Here is a 21,531-nt window from a genome sequence, read left to right as displayed (position 1 = left end):
AATCTCAGAACTCAGGAGAAGAGTACACAAGAATAAACAAGAAGAATACACAAGAATAAATTACTAAGAAACAATTTTTAAAACACGTGCAAAAACAAAACCCAACCATCTCACATTGCTAACTAATCATTTTAAATAGTTTCAGACACTGAGTTGAACAAGAAGGGTTCTGGTTGAAGCTGTCCAGGGGCAGGACTGCTGCTGAGGTGCAGACCGAGAACTGGCTGCCTGCAGCTTGCTTCTTTCCTCACACTAGGCTTTTGCAATTGCGGGTGTTTGTACTAGCAGACAGCGGAATTCCAGGGTAAAGCGTCAGCTGGCTAATCATTCACTTGGACACTAACCATTACTCAGCAGATTTTAAAACCTTTCCACATACAGAGAGTTTTGATGACAAAACTGGTGACCTATAACTGTGACAGGGTAAGAAGCTGAGACCGAATCAAAAGTTCCATTATGAATATTCGTTTTGTTTTTTATTGTTTGTTTGGCTTGGAAACTGAGCTTTCTGTGAGAAAGAAAACTACAATAGCCATTTTATTCTCTCCTTTCTTTCTTCTTTATTCCTTTTATTATTATTATTATTATTATTATTATTATTATTGTGACATTCATTTTTGTAGTCAAAGCTGGCCTAGAATTATTTCATTCATTCAGGATGTCTTCATTTTTTTTTTTTTAGTACTTCCATGCTTTTATTGATATCAGCAATGGACAAGAACATCCCAGCCCAACAGCTAGGTTATCAGGCAGACCCTCCAGGGCCATTGGCATCTCTAGCCCCAACCTAAGATCCTGCCTACCCAGGCCGTGTTCCCGAATGTGCATGCCCCCCTCTGTCCTGTTTATATGTGTGGCTCAATCTGTCTGAATGACTGAGTCGATGCCTGCATGGGTCCCCGATCCTTGGTACATGATAGGGGTTGTTTAGAACACAACATGGTTTGCTTCGGTGGACCACTGTTCCCCGGTGTTGAGCCTGGGAGACAGGGCCAGAGACTGATGGTGGCAGGAGGCCAGGCACAAAGTCCATTCTAGGGCCACATCCTGGCATTGAGAAGCCCTCCGTTGCATTGTATTTGATTTCACAGGGTCGAAAGGGCTGGCCTTGATAAAAGGGGATATTCCGGGGCAGAGGTGGGAACATGGGAGGTGGTGAGGGCTACAGTGGGTAAGGAAAAGACATGAGGGAAGGCAAATGGAAAGATGGGAGCAAGGGCAAGGCCAGCTGCTCTCTGAAGTCTGGGGGCTGTTTAATGGCTTCCCTGGAATGAATGATCCATCTCTGGCCAATCCTCAAGCCACAGGTCTGGGAGACGGCCATGTCTGGGTAGCTCCATGTTTGGGTACGCGGGTCAGAAGTATGAGAGGTGGCAGCATGCATGCTGGTCCCAATGGACACCATCTCGATGACGGTGATGTACAACAATGCTGGAAACGGAATTGGAGATCTGGGACATGGAAACAGTAGTTCCCGGCTAGTGTAGCTTTGTAGAAGAGACAGCGAAGTGCTGGAGCCTGGCAGGAAGAAACCCCCAGTGACACGTTTCCACAAAAGGCATTGCCAAGTTCCACACCAGCACACAAGAGTCTAGCAAAACCTGGTCCATTCGTACAAACACTCGTTCCAAGTTCTCCCGGAAGCTCTCTATTGAGCAGCGGCCATATCTGGAGAGATCCCAGAGTCAAGAGTTGACGATCACTAGGTCAGGGGCAGGTCCATATCACAACTCCTCCAAGACATCGTCTAGGTACTTGAAGTAAACACGGGTGAGGAAGTAGAAGCATACAAAGTTGTGGCCAGAACCAGAGCAGAACTGGCGGACCTGGCAATACTATTTCCCACTGTGCAGCTCTCCCAGCTGGCCCCCAGTCACCAGCTGATCCTGTGCAAAGCTCAGCTCCCCCTGGCCACCCACCCACACGCCGACCGTCAGATCCAAGCCAGGTAGGTGGTCTTTTTCAGGCCAGGGTCTGCACCCATCCAACACTGGCATGGCTGCCAAGCTTCTTTCATCTTGGCTTTAACTGGGAAGCTGTGAGCAGTGTGTCCTTCTGCAGCAGAAGTACCAGGTCCTTATATACCGCTCTTTAGATGGAGTCCCCCAAAATGACCACGAACTTGTTGTGTAGCAGCTGCTGGACTTCCAGGGCTTGGAAGTGGACCATGGCACTTCCCGGCAGGCAGTGCGACATCGCGTTTTGTAGCCATAGCTGACCTAGAATTATTTCATTCAAGATAGCTTCAAACTTAAGTTTCCCAAATGTTGGGGCTGCAGGTGTTAGCCAACATATAGGACTACTTTTTTTTTTTTTTTTTTTTTTTTTTTTTTGGAGGAACAAGTTAACAGACGGAGAAGAACCTCACTTCAGCGAAAGAGTTGTTTTCCTTCTTCAAACAGCTGTTTTGCAGGACAGCTAACTTCCTGTATAGCATCTTGGGTTGCAATACAAGACTGGTTATATTTTATGCTTGTTAGTTTAGGGTAGACACCAAAAGAGAAAGTGGTTGTTTCAGGGGGAAAAGTCATTTTAATTGTGTCATAGAGAGAGTGTAGAATTAAGCTAGGAACACAAGCACCTTCTGGAGCTAAATATGCTTTTTGTTATTTATTTTATCAAGCTAACCGCAGTCTAACCCATTTATAAGAGAATACTGGATTATTTCCGGATGGAAAGCAGACAACCTCTCATAAACAATACCATCAGCCAGGCCCAGGGACACAGGCCTCCCTGTCATCCCTGCTCTTCAAGAGACTAAGGCAGTAGAGTTGCAATTTCAAAACCTGTCTGGGCTACAGAACAAGTGCCAAGCCACCTGGGCAACTTAGCAAGACCCTTGTCAAAATAAAAATTAAGAAATGGCCTGGAGGAGTGGCTCAGTTGTGGAATACTTGCCTAACACATTCATGGCCACTGGGTTTAACCTCCAATTCTAGAAGAAATAAGGATAAGGATAGATTGAACCAGTGGAAGCATATCAGGGTATATATAGTCCTAACGACCCAGAGTTGCCCTGAGTTGGGGTACCCGGCACTGTGCTGATGGCTTCGTATATTCTTTCGAGAGAGTAGGAGTTAGACAGATCCCTTGGTACTCAGACAGACAGGGAGAATGGTCATAGCTACGTAATAAAGGCAGCACATTTCCAAGATGACAACTTCTTCCCCACCCTCCTGCCCTGAGACGAACGCATGGTAGCTAAACACAATAGCTTGGCAGGCCTTGTTCTCTCTCCGGTGAGCCTTTGCTGATGGTTTAGCTTAAGAAATTTGAGGCCTGATCAGGACATGTTATACAATAGTTATGGGCGAATCAACCACCCTACCTTTCTCTGAGCTAGGTAGACCTGGGCGGCAGGGGGTGGAGGAGGGGAGAGAGAAAGAGAGAGAGAGAGAGAGAGAGAGAGAGAGAGAGAGAGATTGGACTGTTTGGCTTGTTGAGGGTCTTTTGCTCTGTGTCAAGTCCATGTGTGTTTCTTTCCTCACCCTCAGTGAATGTTTTTCTTCAACAGCCGACTCTGCTGCTGTCTGTGGTGTTTGTGAAGTCTCTGCTCTTTCACTCGAACACTTTTGCTTGCTTTTTAATTCTAAATATAACTGGAAGAGAAAACTAACCCAATCAAGATCCCTACACCGTTATCATTTTAGAACAGCTTTTCTAGTTTTAAGTATCTGTGAATATTTAAATATTATTAAATGTATTCATTATATTAAATATGAAATATTGAAGTCTACTTTTAAATATCCTATGAAGTAACTGTTGTTTATTTTTGCTTTATAAAGGAGCCTTAGTGAGCTTCATAGTTTTCGATTGGTTTATAATGCAGCTAGCTGACTGCATGCAAACTGAATTTACTTCAGAGATCCCAGAAAGTTGGGATGTGGAGGAGGGAGGAGTCTCCAGATATGTGCATACAACACGAACTTAGTAGTTGTATTGAAAGGCTCTGACTTTTCCCTTGGCCTGCGGGTGCTTAATGAGTAAGGAAGACGGACCATGGAGTCTCTTCACAGTAATAGAATAGTGACTAAGCCACGGATGCTGAGAACTGAAGTTGACCTCCTAAACACAGGTAGTCACTTTATAGTGGGCGTAATAACTTCTGAGGCCCTGTCACACCAGACTTGAGATAGGGACCTACTAGACCACAGTGTGACAAAGGCTTATCTCCTGCCCAATTCTCCCCCTATTTAAAGTTAAAGCTCATGTCAGTAACTCTCAGAACAGGGCTGAAAGTTCTGCCCCATATGCCCATATGGCTGTACCAAATAACGAAATTCCCATTCTTCCACGTCGTAACTTTTTCCATATTTCTTATTGGGGAAAATACTATGCCTGTTGCCAGACGTCTCCAAGATGGAGCTGCTGCCTGGACTCGGATCCCAGCAACATATATGCACTGGAATGGAGATAAATGAGAGTGCACAGTAGGTGCTCAGAACCCCAGAATTGCTACAGCACTTCCAAGGCCCCCAGGCTTGAGGCTGATAAATCTCTTAGGTAGCCTCGTTTTCACAGTAGCTTTTACTTGCTCTTCTGCAAGGTGCCTTCCCTCCCTTGTAAACTGTATAATAAATAGCACAGAATGATAAACAAAAGCCCTGAACTCTTTACCCCCCTTTTGTTTTCATGTCCATGTGTGCAGACTTAGCCTGTAACCGTGATAGGGCCAGAGTCTCTGAAGGAGATAGGGAAAAGGTAAAGGAAGAGGAGGGAGGTGGGATCAGAGGAAAAGGCCCTGCCTTGCGTAAGTAGGTCAGAGGGAAGGAGTTGGACGGCAGAAATTTTTCAGATCACAAGAAATATCTGCTTTGGGGAGGAGGGAGAGCTGTGTCTGAGGTCTGAAAGAAATCAGGAAGTATATGTGTGTGAGAGAGAGAGGCATCCTGACAGTGATCCCAAATTCATTTTCTATTGTCAATGAGCAGAAGAAAAACCATTTTGGAACATCAGTGCCTTATGTTTTACAAAGGTTCTGGGTTGTGACTTTGTTGTGCCTGTTTCATGGACCCCAAAAGATCACCAAGGAGCTGATTATAATGCAATCACGTTAAGGACTTGATTACAAGCTCCAACTTGGGCCACACCAGGCTCTGTCTCTGACACAGCAGAATGGGAGAGTGAAGCCCTGAGCTCTCAGCAGGACAAGGTTTTATAGGAAGCAAGTGAAGGGGGTTTTAGCCTGGTACACACTGATTAGGGGTGGGGGCATTACGGAACTTTGTTGCCCTTTAACAGAATTGGCTGGTGCTGGGAGCCAAACCATAAACTTAGCTTCTGCCTTCCTCCTGATTGCTGGTTGTTAGGAAGTGGAATGCCAGGGGCAAGCTTGTAACCTAGAAACTAGTGCCAGGCGCCAACTTGTTGGCCAGTAACCTGGAAAGTGGTGCTAGGTGCCCAGCTTGTTGGTTAACTCGAGTTCAACCTTAGGTCAGGTTCTCGAAGTGAAGTCTGAACCCAAGATCCGGTCTCAAACTTCAAAGGGGGCGACAATGACTAAAGTCTTCCAAAGTCTGGTTATGAGGAGCAGGACTAAGTTCTGTTAGAACCTGAGTCATTCTGCAACTAACATCCCTAAAGTCAAAATGGTATTACAGTGTGGGGGCATGGGTATAGGGGAAGAGGAGGGAGGGAGAGAGCCCGAGGCAGGCCAGAGTTCCTGTACTCTGGGCGGGCAGATAAGGGAGGACTGCGGGATGCTTTCCATGTGGCCCCGGGTGGGCATCTGGCTTTGTGAAGCCACTGACCCCACACGGCGAGGGGTGGACAAGGGGCAGCCCCAGGTACCAGGTTCTCAATCTCTGGTATCCCATGCTGGAAATAGCAGAGGAGCTGAGAACAGAGTAGGGGCCATGGGGCAGCACTAGGCCCCAGAGATAAGGGAAGAGAGGGCAGGGGGAAAGAAGGGGCCCTGGGTGGTTCCCAAGCAGGGGAGACTTTAGTCCGGTCCATGGCTGGAGCACAGGAAGGCCTTCTGATGGGAGGTTAGAAGCCGCTCCTTAGGAGAAAGCCTGTCCCATCGTCCAAGCATGGCAGGCCTTGATGAACAGAGACAGTCTAGGGTTTTAGAGCTTTATTGTAGAAAGGCAGAGGGAATGAGAGAAGATAGAAGGAGAGAGAGAGAGAGAGAGAGAGAGAGAGAGAGAGAGAGAGAGAGAGAGAGACCATAGCCAAGAGGAGAGGAGAGGGGAGAAGGGAAAGAGAGAAAAGGAGCTAGAGAGTAAGAAAGGTGAAAGCTCAAGAGAGAGAGGTAAAAGCTTAAAGAGTAAGAGAGTGAGGAGAAGGGGAGGGAGGGAGAGGGAGGGAGGGAGGGAGAGAGAGAGAGAGAGAGAGACAGAGTATCCAAGAAGGGGAATAAGAAAAAAGTAAAGGAATTGTGTAAAGAATTGTATCTGGCCGGGGGGGGGGGGGGGGGGGGGGGGGAGGAAGGGCTGCTTATCTTGCTGTTGCTAGGTAACTGTGAGGAGGAGTCTAGCCTGAAGGTCAGAAGCTTGGGACAGTGTCTCTGTGACTGCTAGTCACATGCTTCTCCTGTGGGGGCTGTGGGGGCAGTAACTTCAACAGGAGCCAGGGGTCCAGGAGACATGAGGGAACGCCTTCCGTCCTATGTAGACCAGGCTGTCTGTGCATAGCCCATTGCCCCGCATGGCAGAGTTTTAAAAAGCTGGGCACCGCACTATGCTGTTGTCAGTGGTGACTAAGTGCTGTTTTCAAAAATGCAAGCCATCTGGGAAGAAGCCTCTATGTACCTAAGGTTTCCACTCACCAGGACCCATCCCAGCCTCCTGCCCTGGCCTCTACCCCAGTCTCACATCCATTAGAACCACTAGGGCTCATAGACACACAGTCCAGTGGTGACCGGGACCTAATTCTGTCAGAGCAGGGGTCATCCTAGAAGCATGGGGCAAAGAAAGGACTACTCACCCCTTATGATCTTAATGGAGGAATGAAGACCCAAGAGACGCTGAGGTCCACTGTTGGCTCCAGGAATTGTAATCTCCCCAGAGTCTTGTCCTGAGAAAGGAGCCAGCCACGATTTCATACAAGCTGACAAGTTGTTAGGCTACCTTGCCAGGGAGACTGTAGCCAAAGAGAGCAGGACCACACCCTGGACAGTTGTGTGTAGGCCTTGCTCTCTGCTTATTCCTAGATTTCATGTCAGTACCCCAGAATCAGACTGAGTGGAGTAGGGGTCTCACTGTGTCTATTAATAGGGTCTTGATGAATACATTCCCTTCTGCTTCTTTCCATCACTTGTTTTGTTTTGTTTTGTTTTGTTTTGTGTTTTGTTTTGTTTTGTTTTGTTTGCCCCACCTGAGATGCCCTAGCATATTAGGTTTCCAGTGCCCAGGCCCTGCCCCTAATAACTCTGATGACATCCTGACCAAGATCACAAGAACCTTGAACAGGAACTTCAATGACATTTAATTTAATACTCACCGGTGGATTGGATTCATATTTCAACTCAGAAAGGGCACCTACTTCCCAACCAAAATGACAAAGTAAGAAAGCAAAGTTATGTTGGTGTTTCTCATTAAGAATCAGAGCCAGAGACATGTTACAGTTTCAATTGTGCATCACCTTGCCTAAGATAAACTGTCCTTCTACCTCTTCAGGGAACTGGGATAGTGTTCCTTTTAGAGACCAGGGCATCTATTCTTATTTGTAGTTGTTTAATGTTTCTCTTAACTCCCTGGCTACTCGCTGGCCCATTAGTCTGGCTCCAGTAAGAGATAAGTTCCTGGTTTGAGGCAGCTTCCATCTCCCTGTGTGGCTATGTGATGACCTCAATTTCAATTTTGAAGCGAGATAACTGCAAGTTGCTGGAGGTTATAAACTCTCAACACCCACCCGCAGTGATGCACTTCCTCCAGCCTGGCTTTATCAACTCCCCAAAAAGTACCATCTACTCGGAACTAAGTGTCCATATACCAGAGCCTAAGGAGGACTATTCTCTATTCTCATTCAAACTACCACAGCATGATCAGCTTGCAGAAGGAAGCTTTTATCTGAAAATAAAGGAGTGGACACTTTAGGAGTACATTCCTACAAGAATCTGTTCCCAGAAGTACCTGCCTCGCTCAGTGTCTCACAGTCAGACTTCCTGGAGTATGGTCCCCTATGGCACAGAAACCTGTGATTCTTCCCTTGTTTCTCTGATGATAGGCAAAGAAGGAAGGCCTTGACTAGAACCACAGACGCAGTAAGTCATTAGGGTTGGAGTTGGTGAATGTGGTCACCCTTAAGGGAAAACCAGATAGATATATACCTGGTGTCCTAGTGAAGGCTAGTTTCCTTCCCTTCTATGTGGTGTTGGAGTTGCATGTGCTAAAGCTGACTGACCAGGTAACTCTGGGATATTCAACTATGCAGAGAAATAGGAGGAAGATCCCAGAAAGCAACAACGCTAGCGGGTGTGGGATTATATCAAAAGTGTGTTCCCGATAAGCCCTAAACAGTGTGAATTGTGGTTCAGAGTCTTTATGGAACCCTTCAGAGGTGTGCGTACCCTTATCAAAGCAAGCATGTTTTGCTTTTTGAGAAAGTTAGTGCAACCAATTAGGATGCAAACTGTATCTTAATGAACTGATGACAAACTCGGTGTCACCGGTAATGTGTCAGTGTCGCATTAAGTAAAGAAATCAAACCACAAAGCGCGGTCACTTGGTGTTATTGAACCAGGAACAAGCCCAGATTGGAATCCTCTATGTCATGCTCCCTGTGGCTTTTGTCCTACCCGTCTCTTGTAGGAGTCTGACTCTGTGCCTTTCTGAAAGTTGCCTTGTGAATCTCTCCCTCTGCCTGTCTCTGTGTCTACGTCCTTTTCTCTAACTAGGGGCATAGTTCTTGCTTTTATTCACCAGCACAGAAAGTATCACATGGGAAGGGAATAGGATACTTTATAGAAATCTTTAACACATATACTAGCTCCAAATGGTTCCTAGCTGAATCAGTTGCAAAGAGTATGGCAAAGGTCACTGATTATTAAACAATATTTGTGTGCTTCGTTCAGCATTTATGGTGCATATTCATTTTTATAAGACCACTTTGAGCCAGCCTATTTGCAAATGACTATTATGATACATGCACATTACGTAACAGGAGCCCAGACCTTAGTATAACTGACTCCATGATGGAAGGATATAAAACTCAACATGTAGGCAGTATCTCCAGCCAAAATGAAAACAAAGACCTAATCCATCCAAGCCCATAGTTCTGGGAAAGTTCCTAAATGCTCTATAACCTTGGTTTTTTTTTTTTTTTTTGGTTTCTGTAGTTCCACTTCTGGTGAAGTGTTCTTGTTAACTGAAGTATATCAACCCAGAACAATGTTTTTTCTTTCTGCGTGTTTAAAAGCTCACTGTAATAGTAGTTCAGTGCTAAGCTGGGATCCCAAGCACCCAGTGTAGTCATCAGCCAACTGAAAAAGACTTCCTATTGGCTTGAAAGTATGTCCAAGCAGTCATCTCTGGTGACTCCCCCTCAACACATGATTCTTGGGTCTGGGCTATGGGAGAGTACATAATTTCAGACTGCAGCTATGCATTGGCTCAGGTTGTAAAAGTTGCTTACATGGGAAATCCGAGGCAAGTAAGGCTGTTTGTTACATCGTTCTCTTAAAGGCAGGTTAAACAAACACGGTAGGCTAGCAACCTCAAGGTGTATTATTAATTCTGGGCTGTGAGACCCAGCAACAGGTCCAGTCTCTTGGGATGTAAGAGATCCTTTCACAGCATTGCATCACCACGACTGAAAAGAGGCAGCACAGATTTTTCTCTCTTTGCAGACCGTTTCTGGTTTCCAAAGACAGAAAACAGTTTCCAGGAGCAAGGCTCCAATCTCCTTTAAGGAGTGAAAAAGCTCACAGCAGACATTTCCTGTGTTCAGCAAGTGGACTGTAAAACGTTTTTGATCTTCCAGACCAACCCACCAATTCCTGCCAGGACACCATCAGTGAATGGGCTGTGTGTATGCTCAGTCTATTAGCACATTCCCTGTGTCCCTCTCTGTCACTTTTCATCCACCCTTCCAGGAAAAGCTTCAGTAGATTCCAAAGATTGTTTCTTTTTTGTTTGTTTGTTTGTTTTCAGTGACAGGGTACATAAAAGCACATAATGTTTTGCTTGAATACATCTTCTACTTACTGGAGCCATGTCCTACTGGTTTTCCAGGTGAATATGGTCATTTAATATATTGCTATAGTGACACACTTTTGTGAAAATTCCTTTTAGCTTCAAAGAGGATGAACCTATGTACTTAACCTGCTCCCCTACGGTATTTATTTTATTTAAACTGCCTTTAAGAGAACAACGAGACTAATCTTAATATACCTTCATACCCATGTAATTAACTTTTGCAACCTTAGCTAACTACATCAGTTTAATCTTAAATTATATACTCCTTTTTCAGAATTATGTGATTGTGTGTATGCGTGTGCGTGTGTGTTATCATTTACTGAAAGCAGCTAACAGTTGGACGGAGACCTTAAACCAAATATGTTGTAAGTGTTGAAAGCAACATCTCCGTTTATAACATCTCCGTTTATAACATCTCTGTTATAACATCTCTGTTATAACATCTCCGTGGTTTTCACTGCTAGTCTGAGTCACTGTCAGTAAGGCACCTTTTAGAGGCTTCTTTTAAAGATCTCAGAAAATGGTTCCTAGCTTACCTCAGGTACCATTTTCTGTACACACCAATAAATACAGAAGAAAGTTCCTTGCTAGTCATAGGCACAGATCTCTCTCTCTCTCTCTCTCTCTCTCTCTCTCTCTCTCTCTCTCTCTCTCTCAACAGAAAGGTGCCAGGGACAGATCAGACACACACAACTAACAACAGATAGTCCAATAACCATTGACTATAGACAGCTGGAAGGGATAGGGAGACAATAGGCCAGAGTAATTCAATAGAGAAAAAAAAAATCTGTGTTTTTATTCCTTGATGCAGCATCGGCACACTGTCCCCTCATGGAGGTTTCTTTAATGCATTAACTGACTTGCATTGCTTCTAATTCCATATAATACATCATTCCGTTATGTCGGGGAAGTAAGTCAACCTGCTCACACACCCTGTTGTACTCTATGGTTATGTATGAGAAGTAGAGTGGAATCTCCCACCTGCACTTCCTTTGTTCGTGCACAAGGGTCCCCAGGTCGTTATCTTCATCAATGCTGGGCATTGCTCAACTTTTCAACGTGCTAATGCAAAATGAAATATTGCTTTACTATTCTTTGATTACCATGTGTCTTGGGCTCTCTAGTATATCCATTTTATGTTCATTTCTTTCATCCAGTTCTGCTATTGAGTTTCTGCCAGAATCGTTTTTGTCTACAGAAATACTTTTTGTATTCTAGTTACTAATCATTTTGTATGTTTCAATTTATTAATGTCTCTGATATTTTGTTAGCTATAAAACTTTATCCATAATATCTTTTACTGAATAGAAAGACTAATTTTGGTTAGTATTCCTGGCTGGTGAAGTCACTCAGCAAGTAAAGGTACTTACTGGCAAGCCGGTCAACCTGAGTTTGATCTCTGGAACTGACATACCAGAAGAAAAGAATCAAGATCTGCAAGTCATCCTTTGATTTCCACAAGTGCGCCTACATATATAACTCCCACACAATAAATAAACATATGTGTGTATGTATGTGTAATTTTAAAAATCTTTTATCCATCTCTACTTTACAATATGGTGTGTGTTTTTTGACATTTCAGATTATGCAACAAAGTTGGATTTTATAACTTGACCTGCCTTCCCTCTTTCCCTCCAGTGGGTGTGAGGTGCAGTTGCATGTTTGTTGGGTGGACAGTTAGAGCATTTAGTACATACATACGAGTTTGGAGAGGGAGGTTAGGTAGATGTGTAGTCGTGGAGGAAGGACATGTAAACACATGTATGTGTGAGAGAAGTTAGGGACGCACTCATATACTGAGGAGAGCTCAAACACATGTGAATACCTGTTATCTAGCTTTGGTCTTCCTGCCATCCTAGGAGGAGGATGGGTGGGCATGTTAACAGGACCTCTGGAGGTGATTTCCACATAGGATTTTAAGAGATAGCTGGCAACAGATATTTCCCAGTGGGATGTGTGTCTGTTGCTGACACAACGTTCCCAGTTCTTGTTCTTTGCATAAGTGTGGAAATGTTGAATATTTAGATCTCAAATTTGTGATAAGTTTTCACAATTAAGAACATCCACAGCAATTTTGGTTTAAGGAAAGGGACTGGGGCTTTAGGGGTGCTGGGTCACTGACTGTTGTTGCACAAGCAAGCACTCTTGGCATCAGTAGACAGATTTCAAGTTCTGGATTCTCTCTTGTTCCTTTTCATTTTAGAGTTTGTTTGTTTGTTTGTTTGTTTGTATCAGTCTCGCTCTGTAGCACACACTGTCCTTATGTAGTCTTAGACTTGAAATCACAGCACTCCTTCTGACTCAGCAGTGGCTCAGTCTGTGCTGGGGTCACAGACTTGAGCCACTGCAACTTGTTTCTTTCCACCAATGTCCCGGAAAGGGACCTGGCCTGTCAGGAAGTTTTGTCTGAGAGGTCTGGAACCTCAGCAATGGCTACAGGGTGACTTCTTGGATCCTCCACGTTTCCAGGTCCTAGTGAAGACCGGTGGACCCAGCTGGGGACATGAGCCTATCAGCTGGGCTCCCTGTGCGGCTGCTGCTGCTGTTGCTGCTACTGCTGTGGTCCGTGGCCCCGCAGGCACGGCCACCGCGTGAGTGCGGGAGGAAAAAAGTGGGGGTGTGGAACGCAAAACCGAAAGTGGCTTCCTTGATGCCAGGTGTTTCTCCCTTCAAAAACAAACAGCTCCCTCTCTGATCTCTTCCAGCTCTCAGCAACAGACCCCCAGAGGGAACACCTGCCATGCCACTAGCAGCCTAGGGCACCTCTGCCCCTGCTCTGTCAGGGTGTCGCTAGCGAGGAGTCACGTTGGCTTAGCTGAGCCTGGGTCTCCAATCTCTGCTTTAGTGTTTATATTGTGAACTGTGTTGTCCTACCTCCCTAACTAACCTGGGATCTGAAATTTATCACCAAGAGTGACCAACGGAGCCCTTTGGAATTTTCTCTTCAGGGAGCTGGGAAAGGGGCTGAGGATGTTTTCCTTGTGAGCGCTAGGGGGGCTGGGTCACACCCCCAATGTGTTAATTTTGTGTGTGTGTGTGTATGTGTGAGATAAAGCAAAGGTCACTTGGAGCCTGGCGGGAGGGGAGGGGAGGTGGGGGTTGGACCTCTCCTCACTCTTGACAATTGTTCTTTCATCCAGAAACCTCATTTTCATTTCAAACGGATGTAATACTGTAACCAAAGATTTTAGGGCAGAAGGTCGGGACTCTGGCAGCCCTTGTGCTTGGTAACAGGGTTCCAATTAAGAAGTCCAGTAATAAGGAAACAGTTCCATTCATTGTAGCCATACTGGGAAGATCAAGTGGCCCAGCAAAAGAGTCCATCTTCAGGGTCCTGCTATGACATATAGATTTAGAGAAAGAAACAGATTCCTCTGGATAGACAGCTCTGGATCCTACATCGGAGTCCATAAATTGTTCATCTGTTTGTTGTTTAGGGCACAATGGAGCAATTTCTTCTGCCCCGATGTGCTTCCTAGAAATCATAGCTAATTGCTTTGGTGTGATGCGGGTATTGGGGGAAACAGGGTGATTCCTGTCCTGAGGCATTGATGGTATTCCTGTAATCCAAGGGAACTTCAGGTTTGGGACAATATCTTTGTGTCTTCAGCCTTGGGAGAGGATAAGAGAGGTTAAGAGAGGAGAATCCAGCAGGAAGGAGTCTGATGAGATACAGGAGGCAGGCTGAGCACCAGGCCTCCGTCCCTTTCACTCACTGTGGGTGAGAGGGCTGGTTCCCCCTGTCAGTCACCTTCAGAGCACCTGGCTCTCACCCAGTGGAGCTCAACCTTCCTAACGCTGTGCCCCTTTAGTACAGCTTCTCATGCTGGGGTGATCCCAACCATAAAATTATTTTTGTTGCTATTTTATGAGTGATTTTGCTCTTATGAATCGTAATGTAAATATTTAATAGGCAAGGTATCTCATAGATGTGACCCCAAGGGTAGACCACTGCTCTACAGGACCTTGTTCAGCAGGGCTTTGCTGATTTGCAAATTAAAAAAGAATTAACAGGCCTTTTCTAAGGAATGCCAAAGTGTTGCTTAATGCACTTTAATAACACTAGGATCTGTGATCCTTTTTGACTAATTATGAACTGGGAAACAGCAGTTATTGCCAGTTAACTAGCTCAGATCTTTCCTTAGGACGCAAAGAACATAAACTTAAATCTGATCTTTTTTTTTCTTCTTCCAGAAACTCTGAGATGGAGTGTCTCCCTAAGTAGTTCAGGCTGACCTGTAACTCACCTATGCATATCAGGATGGACTCAAAGCTGAGACAATCCTCCTGCCTCAGTCTCCAGAGTATTAGAGTCAGAAGTGTGAGCCACTTCTCCAAGGCAACAAACATTTGTGACACGGTGGCCCCGTGCCAGGTGCTGTTCTAAGCACTAAGGCTGTACCCTTGAGCAACCTTGTTCTGGAGTTGAGGGAAAGTAATGGGAAAAGCCTGTGCTGAGAGTGCCTGACAGCTCAGCTCCCTTTCCTGGAAGTCCTCTGTTTGCTGACAGGTTGTCCTGAGTTGTGTGTCAGGACACTCACCAGCATTTTTTTTTTTTTTTTAGTCAAACATCTGCACTTGATAATGTTCAGAGATGGAAGTGGAGAAAACCCAGTATCTCCAATCCTTAGGACTTTCATCTTAATGGATTCAACACCACCTCCTAGCTCGGCCTTCATAGCTAGAGAAACCCAAACACTTTCCAGAGTCCGGGTCTAAGGTGCTGTGCGTGTGTATGGGGATAACCTATCCGCTCAAATAGAGAGCATCAAGAAGGTGAGCAGAATAAGAGTGAACAGCCAGAACAGTCAGGGCTGTGCAGGGAAGAGAACTGTCACTCCACAGGGAGGACTCACTCTCCGGCAGCAGGAGGTAACCCAGGGCTGTGGGACCTCTGCATCCTTATCGGGCTGGCTGCCCATTCTGAATGTTTGCTGACTTCCCCAGGTTCACATTCTCTGCGATACCTCTTCATGGGTGCCTCAGAGCCAGACCTCGGGCTGCCTTTGTTTGAGGCTAGGGGCTATGTGGATGACCAGCTCTTTGTGTCCTACAATCATGAGAGCCGTCGTGCTGAGCCCAGGACCCCGTGGATCTTGGGGCAGACCTCAAGCCAGATGTGGCTGCATCTGAGTCAGAGCCTGAAAGGGTGGGATTACATGTTCATAGTGGACTTCTGGACCATCATGGGCAACTATAACCACAGTAAGGGTATGTGGGGCGCGGAGTCACTTCCCTGAGGTGCTCAGAGCATAGCACTATTTTCCAACCCTGGAGATATAGCTTTGAAAAAGAAATACTTTTATTGTCTTGATGTACTTGATGTCTAGGAGGCTCTCTGCCTCTGTCCACTAACCTAGGCCTACGCAGGGAAGCTTCTAGCCTCCGTACAAGCTAATCTCAGCCTAGGATGTTCTCGGCCTCTGAGGCTTGCTGCTCAATACGCTGACTTTTTCTAGCTCTTTCTGAACTCTGGCTGGCTGGCTCAACTCAGCTGTTCTGGCTCCAACTCCTCTCGCAGCTGGTTATTCAATCTGGCTTTTCTCTCAGCCTCTTCAGAGGCTCTGCTTGGCCTCACACTCACTCTGGCAATGTTTTCTAATCTTCTGGCTTCTTCTCTTCCTCTTACTTGTTCTGTCTTCCCCTGTGTCTAGCTTGTTCTCTCTTCAATCGGTCATTGTAAAACTCTTCTGGTAACACTGCCTCCTCCTTCTCTGTGCTTCTCCACTCTCCCTCACAACTCTACTGCAGTGTCTCCACGGACGCTCCTGTGTTCCCGGAATGTAAGCTTCTCCTCCTGTACTGTCTGTCTCTCACGTTTCCTCTATCTTCTTGTGACAGTTGGGTGTATCCTATTCTGTCAACTCTGATTTGTCAGTTGTCTGCCTCTTCATCAGACATCACTTTCAAACATGAGTGCTTCCTTCTACAAACTAACTTGACCTTCATTGCTTGAGATTAAAGGTGAGTAATAGGCAAGTCTATTCCAGACAAAGGGATTAAAGGTGTGTGCTCAGCCACACAAGCTAGAAACAGGTTCAAATATCCTGTAACGTATCTTGAAGTGAGATCCTGGGGGTGTGGTGGGGGAAAACCAACAGGGGGATAGTTGTGTGCCTCAGATCATTCACTACTTGGAGATGGTGAAGACAAAACCAACCTTTTTATTTCCAGTCACGAAGCTGGGAGTGGTGCCCGAGTCCCATATCCTGCAGGTGGCCCTAGGCTGTGAGCTACATGAGGATAACAGTACCAGTGGCTTCTGGAGATATGGCTATGACGGGCAAGATCACCTGGAATTCTGCCCCAAGACACTAAACTGGAGCGCAGCTGAGCCAGGGGCCTGGGCCACCAAGGTGGAATGGGATGACTACAAGATCCGTGCCAAGCAGAACAGGGACTACCTGGAGAAGGACTGCCCTGAGCAGCTGAAACGGCTCCTGGAGCTGGGGAGAGGGGTTCTGGGACAGCAAGGTATGAGGAACTGTGCTCAGGCCCTAAACTCCAGAGTGGGAGTGGAGGGGAATCCCAAGCACCAGGTCATGGATTCAGCCACTCCCAAGGTTGAGGACAATACTTCCTCAATACTAAAATTTCCATTTTCATCATTTCTATTTTTCTGCCTTCCTTTCTTTCTCTCTCTTTTTCTTTCTTTCTTTCTTTCTTTCTTTCTTTCTTTCTTTCTTTCTTTCTTCCTTCCTTCCTTTCTTTCTTTCTTTTTTCCTTTCTTTCTTCCTTTTTTTCTCCCTTTCTCCCTTCCTTCCTTCCTTCTTTCCTTTCTTCCTCTCTCTCTCTCTCTCTCTCTCTCTCTCTCTCTCTCTCTCTCTCTCTCTCTCTCTCTCTCTCTCTCTCTCTCCTCTCTCTCTCCCTCCCTCCCTCCCTCCCTCCCTCCCTCCCCGAGATCTCACTCTGTAGCCCACACTGACTAACTTAGTATGTAACCCAGCCTGGCCCTCAAACTCCCAGAAATCTTCTTGCTTCAGCTTTCTATGTTTTTTCAAGAATTACAGTCATAAACCATCTGCTTCATTGTTGTTTGTCTGATTGTTGTTTTCATCTTTAGACAGTCTCTCACACTGTAGCCAAGGCTGGTCTAGATCTCACTAGGTAGGCCCAACTAGCCACAAAACACAGCCTCAGCTTTCCAAGTCTTGGATTTCAAAGTGTGAACCCACTATTGCTGATGGACTTTTCACTTCATACTGAAGCATATAACACAACTATGAACTAATAAATTAGAAAGGGTATTGTCAGTGGCCTGGCCAGAGGACCTGGACAGACGGTGCTGAAGAGGAGGACAGACTGAAATGACTGTTCTCCGATGTGGCACTTCATTAGTGTGTGACTTTATCTTGAAGCCATTTTCAGGATACCAAATGGCATCTCTGGCAGCCAGGTTTGTGTGTGTGTGTGTGTACGCGCGCTATTTTTCCTTCCCAGAAAGAGAAGTGAAAATTCCAGTCCTCCCGTCTGGAATATAGCAGCCTCCTCATGTACTTCCTCTTTCCCTTCAAGTGCCTACTTTGGTGAAAGTGACTCGCCGCTGGGCCTCTACGGGGACCTCTCTAAGGTGTCAGGCTCTGAACTTCTTCCCTCAGAACATCACTATGAGGTGGTTGAAGGACAACCAGCCACTGGATGCCAAGGATGTCAGCCCCAAGAATGTGCTGCCTAACGGGGATGAGACCTATCAGGGCTGGCTGACCTTGGCTGTGGCTCCTGGAGACGAGACAAGGTTCACCTGTCAAGTGGAGCACCCAGGCCTGGACCAGCCTCTCATTGCCTCTTGGGGTGAGGATGGGCATGCAGGGCAGAGGTCATCTGTTGGAGAGGTAGTCACTTTTGCGGTAAGAGAGTGGTCTGCTGTGGGCTGGGATGTGGCAGTCATGGGCTTGAATTTTCATGTGTTGTTTTTAGAGCCCTTGCCGTCTCAGGCCATGATTATTGGAATCATCAGTGGGGTCACAATCTGTGCCATCGTGGTTGGAATTCTGTTCCTAATCTTAAGGAAAAGGAAGGCTTCAGGTGAGTGGGAGCGTGGTTGAAGTATCATGGTGCCTCTTCCTCTGGGACACACTATTCCTGCAGAAAATGTGACTTCTGTAGGAAACCCTCACTGTGCTTTTTGTGTTGAAAATGCCAGCCCATCTCTGGGGATGTTTTGTTTAGTTTTGGTTTTCCCAGACAAGAAGTTCCTAATTCAGGAAACACCTTCTAGACCCCTACTGTTATGTAGGTGTTATTTAAGGTAGAGTAGGGGGATTTCAGGTTGAGAAAGCCACTGGGTAGGACCCCGAAGCTAAATCTAGTGTGGAATAGAATTCATGACAAGTATGTATAGCTAAAGAAGACCCCTGAGAACGTGAGGGGTCACTGGATGAAATGCTCAAACTACATCGAGAAAGGATATGGAAAACTGGTATGGCGGTTTGTGACCCTAATGTCAGCAAAAGGATTGCAATGAGTTAAAGGCCAGTCTGGATTGGTTCTATTGTGAGACCCTCTCTTTGAATACAGACAGACAGACAGACACACACACACACACACACACACACCACAATGCTGAGTAGGAGAGTGTATTATTGGACCTTGTACCTGACTTTCTGTGTTCCTCACTCACAATGAATTCTCCCCCCCCCCCTTTCTGGGTATCTGTAGCATGGACAAAACAAGAGGGAGACAGAAGCAAGTCTACATAGGCCTGTGGAACATTATGTTCTGATAGCTAGAGAGCTGGTGAAGTCACAAAAACACAAGGGAACAATGTGTTTGTGGGGAAGTGAGTTAGGTGACAAGGAACGCCGTTAGATAGCTACTAAACAGTTCCACACGGATGGTTATGTCCCGACTGTCTCAACCCACCAGCAGCCCAGGTAATAGCACAGAGACTTTTTAGTAATTAGGAAAGCTTGGCCTTAGCTTGGCAAACTCTCTACTAACTCATTTAAGTAAATCTGACCACCTGGCTCTGTCCGGCCACTGCCACGTGGCTCCTTACACCAGTACTGAGCCCTGTACTCAAGTCCTGGTACAGAAATTAGCATTTGAGTAATACAAAGACAACCTTTACGCAACACACTAGAGCTTGCCCTAAAGGAGAGTAACCATTTCTGAAATCCAATGGAGTCCTTGAATAGCATGGTCAGGGAGGGAGGAGATGGGAAGGGACAGGACAAGGTGATGCCTGGCCAGTGATGCTTCTTCCTGGCTCTCTTGCCTTCCCAGGAGGAACCATGGGTGGCTATGTCTTAACAGACTGTGAGTGACCTGCAGCCTGCAGAACCACGGAAGAGAGAAGACTCAGCCAAAGACTTGGAGGGGCCACACTTGCTCCATTCTAGGACCGAACACGTGGAAACTGCCTGAGAACTGTGCTCTTAGCTTTCCCTGCTCACTTTCTTACGGTGTTTTCTCCAGTTAAGTTCAGGTCCTGAGTAGGAGTGATTGCCCCAGTTGCAACCTCTCCCTCCAGAACTGGTCTCACGATTCTTAGGCTGCTTCTTGGAAGCATCCTATGTTTCCTTCACACACCTAGACTCCGTATGTCTATGTAAAAAGCCCCTCTAAGTTTAGTGGGTACATGATTCATTTCCACATCTGAAGAAGTTGTGAACCTTCATCCTGGGATGCCCACACATACTTGTGCCAGAATTTTTCATCTATATCCTAGAATCCAGGATCCGCTCAACTGTCCTCCATCTGTTATATAGTGACTCCTCTGTCACCATACCCTGACTTCTCTGCCATTGGAGTGTTATATGGGTCATCAATAAAGCCATGAAGGCTACACAGCTGTGCAACTTGAGGAATCACCCTATGAGAAAATGTAGATGTTTGTGTGCATAACGATAGCTCTGTGTTCATATCTGCACAAAGGTGACTTGAGGTTTTCAAAGGTTAATATCATAGACATTTGTGACGTGATGCCTATGATGTACCCTCTCTCCTTGTCCCGAAAATGGAAACCATGAACAATTATCATAGTAAAGTGTGACTTGCACTTGTTCTGAGGAAGTGCTCAATTACGTACTCTGCTCTGCTCACCTGCTAAACATAAAGCATGTGTAGATGTCCTGAGGGGTCTAGGAAGTGGAAATTATTATCTGTAACCATGTTCCTTCTCTGTAGATGCAAAAAGTGAAAAAACTCTCACCGCTCACCAGAGGTAGATAAACACAGCTGTAGAAATGCCATCCTGGCTCTTAGATACACCCTCTGTACCACTCGGTTGTATGAGTGGCATGAAGTGAGTGGTGAAAGGAGAAGATGGCCCTTTTCCTGTCTCCTGGGGTTTCTTTTCAGTGAGTTTGACCCACACGATGGGAAATAGCTGCCAAGTACTCACCCGTCCTCAGCTATCACGAATCCTTTCAAAGTTAGAGGGAGGGGTCAGGGACTAAGTAGTGACTCCATCCCCCCACCAGTCTCCTGCTTCCTCTGGCATATGGCTTGCTGTCGTTTGTTTGTTTGTTTGTTTGTTTGTTTTTGTTAAGTTTCATTTAAAAAGCTTAGCCTATCTGTCTGGTACCCTCAAAGCTGGTGCCTCTGGACTCAGAACCTTAACGTGATTGTCCTGGCAGCTGAGAATCTGTCAATCTTAAGGCAGTAGAATGGAAGCTGTCGAATGGCTTGGAGAATTCTGGGAGTTGCTTGGGTCCTGCTGCTCACTGTTGGGCCCATTTTAGAATCCAATCTAGACAACCTACACATTACTGGACTTCAGAAAGGACATTCATCTAATGTTAAAAACTCAAGCCTGTGTTTGCATGCTTGTGTGCGTATACACATCTGTCTGCATGAGGCTGAGTGTTCACAGATGTGTGCACGTGTGTGCACATGTGTGTGAGCTCCTGTCTCCACCCAGAGGGCACATGCTCACCTCCTCCTAAGCACACATTTGCCTGCCTGACTGTGGTACAAATTCCATCTTGAAACCCATGTGCCTCAGACCAATTTCTTTAACGAACACTGAATTTGAGCTGAGACCTCAACCTCTTTTTGACCTTTGTATTACTGTTTGTGAAAGTTAGGTAGGAAAAACACATCAAACTTTTAATTCATTGTTGGGAATAGATGAACGTAGCACCATCATTTCCTCAGTGAGTGGCAAGACCTCTGTATCACTCTCCTCAAAGTGTGTGCAACCAAGAACCATGTGATTTGGTAAGCATGCCTTTGAATTTTGCTCTATACAGGTTAGTTGATATTATAGCCAATCTTTTGAAGGTGGTTAACTCATATCATTTTATGGACACATATCACTTCTAATTTTGGCTTTGTTTGTTTGTTTGTTTAGTTTTCATTTAAGTTTTTTAAGTTGGATACCATATAGTCCAGGATAGCATCAAGCTCACTAAGGAGCTCAGACCTGCCTTGAACTACACCTCCTGAG

General features: G+C 45.8%; 1 protein-coding gene and 1 pseudogene across 3 annotated transcripts; one reads left to right on the top strand and one right to left on the bottom strand.

Moving 5' to 3' along the window:
• Positions 1-799: 799 nt before the first annotated feature.
• On the bottom strand, positions 800-2,196 carry LOC110334293 (annotated as a pseudogene). Its single transcript, XR_002381113.1, has 2 exons — positions 1,990-2,196; positions 800-1,754 (listed from the first exon to the last, which is right to left on the bottom strand). The product of XR_002381113.1 is annotated as a PC-esterase domain-containing protein 1A pseudogene (transcript).
• A 10,284-nt stretch (positions 2,197-12,480) lies between these two features.
• Positions 12,481-20,096, top strand: Hfe (homeostatic iron regulator). Of its 2 annotated transcripts, none has more exons than XM_021215714.2 (6): positions 12,481-12,730; positions 15,087-15,350; positions 16,314-16,613; positions 17,655-17,930; positions 18,057-18,164; positions 19,365-20,096. In XM_021215714.2, the coding sequence occupies exons 1-6, from the start codon at positions 12,643-12,645 to the stop codon at positions 19,403-19,405; spliced, it is 1,077 nt and encodes a 358-aa protein (XP_021071373.1). In that variant the 5' UTR covers positions 12,481-12,642; the 3' UTR covers positions 19,406-20,096. The 2 variants fall into 2 exon arrangements, with proteins under 2 accessions (XP_021071373.1, XP_029403432.1); XM_029547572.1 differs by lacking the exon at positions 12,481-12,730 and adding an exon at positions 12,743-12,796.
• Positions 20,097-21,531: the final 1,435 nt, after the last annotated feature.

The sequence above is a fragment of the Mus pahari genome, chromosome 16, assembly GCF_900095145.1.
Source record: "Mus pahari chromosome 16, PAHARI_EIJ_v1.1, whole genome shotgun sequence".
Classification (NCBI taxonomy): domain Eukaryota; kingdom Metazoa; phylum Chordata; class Mammalia; order Rodentia; family Muridae; genus Mus; species Mus pahari.
The sequence above is the reverse complement of the archived record's forward strand: the minus strand, read 5'-3'. Positions and strand labels throughout refer to the sequence as shown.

Bases quoted from the DNA above. Each gene is read 5' to 3' on its own strand.
- Hfe (XM_021215714.2), top strand. From the start codon at position 12,643: ATGAGCCTATCAGCTGGGCTCCCTGTGCGGCTGCTGCTGCTGTTGCTG. The intron at 15,351-16,313 runs GTATGTGGGGCG...TTTTATTTCCAG, and splicing joins CAACTATAACCACAGTAAGG to TCACGAAGCTGGGAGTGGTG. The intron at 17,931-18,056 runs GTGAGGATGGGC...TGTTGTTTTTAG, and splicing joins GCCTCTCATTGCCTCTTGGG to AGCCCTTGCCGTCTCAGGCC.